Source organism: Poecilia reticulata, linkage group LG23 (assembly GCF_000633615.1).
Source record: "Poecilia reticulata strain Guanapo linkage group LG23, Guppy_female_1.0+MT, whole genome shotgun sequence".
NCBI lineage: Eukaryota > Metazoa > Chordata > Actinopteri > Cyprinodontiformes > Poeciliidae > Poecilia > Poecilia reticulata.
The window spans coordinates 7411529-7416608 of NC_024353.1; the positions used below are offsets into that span (position 1 = coordinate 7411529).

At 39.0% G+C, this 5080-nt stretch overlaps 1 protein-coding gene across 2 annotated transcripts in view; it reads left to right on the forward strand.

Moving 5' to 3' along the window:
- Positions 1 to 1961: 1961 nt before the first annotated feature.
- Positions 1962 to 5080, forward strand: part of phf21b (PHD finger protein 21B) — a 62122-nt gene continuing 59003 nt past the window's right edge. Inside the window, exon 1 of one of the 2 annotated variants that reach the window (XM_008400869.2) lies at positions 1962 to 2136. In XM_008400869.2, coding sequence (XP_008399091.1) covers positions 2083 to 2136 — 54 coding nt within the window. In that variant the 5' untranslated portion in view covers positions 1962 to 2082. The remainder of the gene's footprint in view (positions 2137 to 5080) is intronic. The other variant, XM_008400871.2, reaches the window with a different exon arrangement.

A 5080-nucleotide genomic window follows, 5' to 3' on the forward strand; every position in this document is an offset into this window, starting at 1 on the left:
TGTGTCAAAGAAAAAGTTCTAGAGAATTTTAATGCAGGATTAGGTTATAAAACAATATCTATTCAGAAATGGCAAAATTATGACACAAAAGTGACAGGTTGGCCAAGAAGAGCATTAATGAAAGACGCAGCTAAGAGGCTGATGGTAACTCTGGAGGTGCTGCAGACACGCACAGCTGGGGTTGGAGCCGCTGACAGTACTTGACATATTTTCCTTTTTTGTGTAGACTAGAAGGAAAAAACAAAAATATATTTAGTTTGCTACAAATAATAGGGGACTCAACAAATACAGGGCAATCCTGGGAGAAGATATGTTCTCTGTTTACCTGAAAACAGAACAGAAAACCTAAACTGTCAGTCAGCGCGACAGTTGAATAGTTTAAATTGAAGTGTATTTATGTGTTGAAAGGGACTAGTCAAAGCCCACACTCAAATCCACCTGAGAATCTGTGGCAAAAAATAATGCGTTCAGATGCTTTTCACTCATTCTGATTGAGCTTGAGTTGTGTTGCAAAGCAAAGAGGGTAAAAATATTCATCTCTTGGTGTAAAAAGCTTGCAGTGGAGACGCTTTGGTCAAACTAAATCAGAATTATGGCTGGGCTTGAAAAGACCTATCAATAAGTGGAGTTGTTTAAATTGAAAATAAAATGCTGATGAATAAAAAGCAAACATATGTTCAGGAAAACAAAACACTAATTTTGCATTAGTCCAACACAGTAATGTGAACTGTAGTTCATGAAGTTTATTAGCTGAATATATTCCAGTGAACTGACAGGAGTTTTCATGAGGAGGGAGCAGAATACAACAGCCTAACCAGAAAGACTCTGTTTCTCTTTATATTGCATGACTCCATGTAATTTTCATCCACCTGCTAAAAGCCCAGGCAGAACTACTGGCTTCTACAAGCTGAGGAAAATAATCCACAGTTAAATTTGAATTATTGAGCTGCAGGAAACTGAACTTTTTATGAGACAAGCAGAGAAATGTAAAAGTGGTTGGGATATAACTGTTCAGGGAGCAGGAAAAAATGGATGCAGTCTTTAATGGGAACCAAAGTGTAATGGCTGAACAGTCCAACCTGCATAATATTAATGTTGGTTAAAGTACAGATGTGTCTCTGCTCACCTTCTTGGTTCTTATGTGTAAATCATTTTTGATACATTTTTAATTGCAGTCAAACTAAACTTTATTGATGAAACACTAGCATTAAAAATGGATGCTTTGAATCATCTAAGTTTTATTTTTTACAATTTCAGATAGCGATTCTGCTTGAAACATTTTTGGGGGGGTTAGGTAAAGTTAAATAAAAATATTTGGATAGGTGGATCAGTTTAGACACCTAAATGAGAAGATACGGGTGTTTTGTGCATTAATGTGGCAGTAAATATGGCATTCATTGCCATATTTCATTCTGAATTTGTTATATAGAGAAAATACACATTGTAGAGTTGAATAATAGATAAAATAAGAGAAAAACAACAAATTTATAACAATAAATGTTCATCAATACTATTGTAATAATATATAGACATGTAAATATGTATGCAGCGAAGTTATTTTGTCTCTACAGGTGCAACAAAAACACTTTGCAGATCAGAAATCACTCCTGGCTGTGATTCCTTTACTTTGCTCCATGTGTTTAGTGCGCATGCCCAGTCAGTGGGGGTCTGCTCCATCCGGGAACTTCAGAATTACCATTGACAGCCGAAGCGCAACTTTTCCTCAGGCAAAGTGAAATCAAGGCGCGGACTCGGACAAAATATAGTCCCCGTTTTTTAACTCGAAATTACCGAAAGGAACGGCGAACCGGTACCGCTTTGGACCCGTCCAAGTTCGACTGTGCCCCGGAGAGCAGCCGTGCCGGACTCGGGCCCGTTCCGTGGGGTTTGGAGCACTTTTGGAGACGGGCGGAAAGTGGGTGATGAGTCCCAGCCTGTGTAAAAAGAAGCGAGAACTTGCTCTGCAGCCTGGAGTAGTTCTTCTTTCAATTGTTATTGTCGCTTTAAAAAAAATCTTTAATTCACTTAAACTTGGTCTCGGCCGCGTCCAAAGTGGGAGAAAAGTGTTTTCCTGGTGGGAACATGGAACTACAAGGCCTACAAGAGGCGCTGAAAGTGGAGCTCCAGTGTCATCAGGTAAGTGAAACATGGTGTTGTTTCTGTCCCTATTTATCGCTGTTTGGGAGAGTGAGAGATCAAACACTCCGAGGGGGAAGGAAAACTATGCGACATGCCGCTGGGAATGGGAATGTCTGTCACTTCCAAGACCAACAATTAAAGCTACTTTTCTGCACTACTTTGTCCGGTGATGGAGGCTGTTTTCTGGGAGAATTTGGAGTGTTGATGCGGGGATGCTGGCTGACTGTGGCGATCAGGACGCGACCTGAATATTTATGAGCTGCTACAAACTGAGCCCGCTTTGTTACCTCCCTGTTTTAAACTTCACACACTTTCAAAAATCCGTGATTTTTTTTTTTTTTCTGCTGCCGAATTGTTTTGAAACTGGGACGGAGCTGGACCCACAGGTTAGCGGTTTGTTTCCGGGCTTCCAGCCGGTATGGCTGGCTGGTCGGCGGAGTGAGGCAGAAACTTTATCAGCATAAATCTGCTCCGGTTAACATCATCAACTCTCTCCCAGAAATCACGCAGCCTGCCTTTTTATTCGCCTCACATCGACTTGAGTGTTGGGAAGTTTCCTCAAACAGCCCCCCGGGGGGAGGACTGCAGCTCTGAAGTGTCCGTAGCTACGCACTGGATGGAAAAGTGGCCATCTTTTCTTCTCAAACTTGTGCAATGTTGAAAGATTTTAGCGTCCATTTTGAGTGGGTCGAACGGGGCTGAAGTTGGTGTGCGGATGGAAGTAGTCCAGTAAAGGGCCATTCCGCAGTTTTTAAGGAATCTAAGCTAGCTTTAGCTTGCTCTAGCTGGTAAAACTAAAATATTTTGACTGGTCTAAGACCTGCTAGAAAAACCCCGTATTTAGCCGGGGATCAACTTTAATAAGTTATTTTACACTAGCCAGACATTCTTTCTAACAAAGTTTGTGATTTATGCAACTTTTATTGGTTTTAATTGTCTATTTCTAAATGTTAAATATTTGATTCTACTAGGTATGGGCTTTTATTGTGGCAATTATAAGAATTTTGATTTATCATAATAAATTCCAAGTAATTATGCCAAGTTGTTACTATTTTATTCAGTTTCTTCCAGGAGAGTATCAATTAATTCAAAAATATAACTAAATTCAGTCGTTCTGTGCATCTTACTGATAGAAATCATGCTGTTTTATGTCCCTGTTGTGCTGAAGAAGCCCATTTCAAAATGCTTTCTGTTTTTTAAGAACAGTATTTGTGTTTGTGGAGCTGTGAAGTGCAATTACAGTCATATTGTTCGCTAAAAAGTCTACGAAGAATTTGTTTTGTCATTGTCGCAACAAATACCACAAAATATTGTGATGATTTCAAAATGCATTCCACTCACCCCTGGTGTCTACCAGAGAAATTCCATTACTTTAACTAGTCCAGTAACTGCTCTATATATTTTTATACCAAAGATATTCTTTCTTATTTATTTAAACCTTTATAAAAACGGTTTTCTGCCTTTGGTTATATTGGGCTTCATTGCATACTAATACTGCAATATTCATATCAGAACGGACTGTTCAGAGTGCAGTAATTGTTGGCTAAGAGTTATGAATTTGCATTTTTCACATTAATGTAATATTTCAGTGTTTTAATCCAGCTGATGCTAAATTCAAAACATCACAACAGAAAATAGGCATAGTTTATGATTAATATAACGATATTTACTAATAATTTTTCCTTTGGGATACTTTCTAATACTTTGTAACAGGAGAACACCAAGGAAAATATCCCAAAGGATAATTTTCTGACATAAATAAAAAACAAAGTTTGTTCTTTTATAAAAATAAAAAAAAATTGCAAATTGAATTTTTGAGACTGCAGTTGGTTTAGCATCATTCAGTTTAAACTTTACTTTAGATGTCACAGGAATCCAGTCTTAAGTTTTTTGGCTATTTACAAATAAGATAAAGGTTGCTATTATTCTAAAATCTGTTTTGAAGATTTTGTGTTTCGTTTGAAATACATCAGATCCAACTTGTATTGTAAAGTAGATGAGTCCTGTTTTATGGTGTAAAAAAGCATTCAAATTTACAAATACAATAGTTTTTATAAATCTGTTTAGAGTAATTTATGCTATTCTTGTCTAGATTCTATAAATTGCAAAACTGTCCCATCAGATCTGGTTAAAGTGACTTTAAAAATACAAATATAGTTTCTAATGCATTAGAAATGATCCAGTCCAGTTTTGAGTCATCAAAGTATTTTAAAGTGGAGCTGCTGAAATCCAGCCCAGAGTCCCTTTAAAAACAGCGGAATGCTCCTTTGGGGAAGCAGCTTCGAATCAGACACGAACTTCAGCAGGTCGACATGTTTCAGGAGAGCCGGAGAGAGTATGTGGCCTGACTCAGACTTTTTCAGCTCCGCGGCAGAAACCAGCCCAGCCTGGAGCCGTTTCGTGTTAAAACGCAGTTAAACACTTCGCTTTGGTTACTTTGCGCTTCTGTCTGCTGGCATTATTTCTTCTTGGGTCACGTGACAAACAGCGATCCGTTTGATTCGCTCTTAATCACGCTTTCACTTTTCTTTTCTTTTCTTTGTTAATATTTCTGATGGTTGTGCTGCTGCGGCTCCTTCGCGGTTCCGGTCGGTCGGTAACTTTGAGGCCGGCTCGGCGCGCAGTGCAGCCGGGGAGGAATCAGCTCAGGGCGGATGCTGAGCGTTCAGCACCACGGTCAGCTCCTCCTGGTTCTGCTGCTGCACCGACCCAACTTCCACAGCAACAACATCCAACACTTTTCCCGTCATGCTTTGCTTGTTTTAGTATTTTCAAGCTTCAGTTTATGATTAAAACTTGTGTTTAAAAGAAATCTATCTTTGTAGAACAATGAGGTGTACGAGGGGGAATCTTTTTATCCTTGTTTTTGTTTTTTTTTTTCTCTTCAGTTTTGTAGTGGAAGCTTCCATTTTGAGAGAAATGGGGGTGGTTTCTGCCCCCC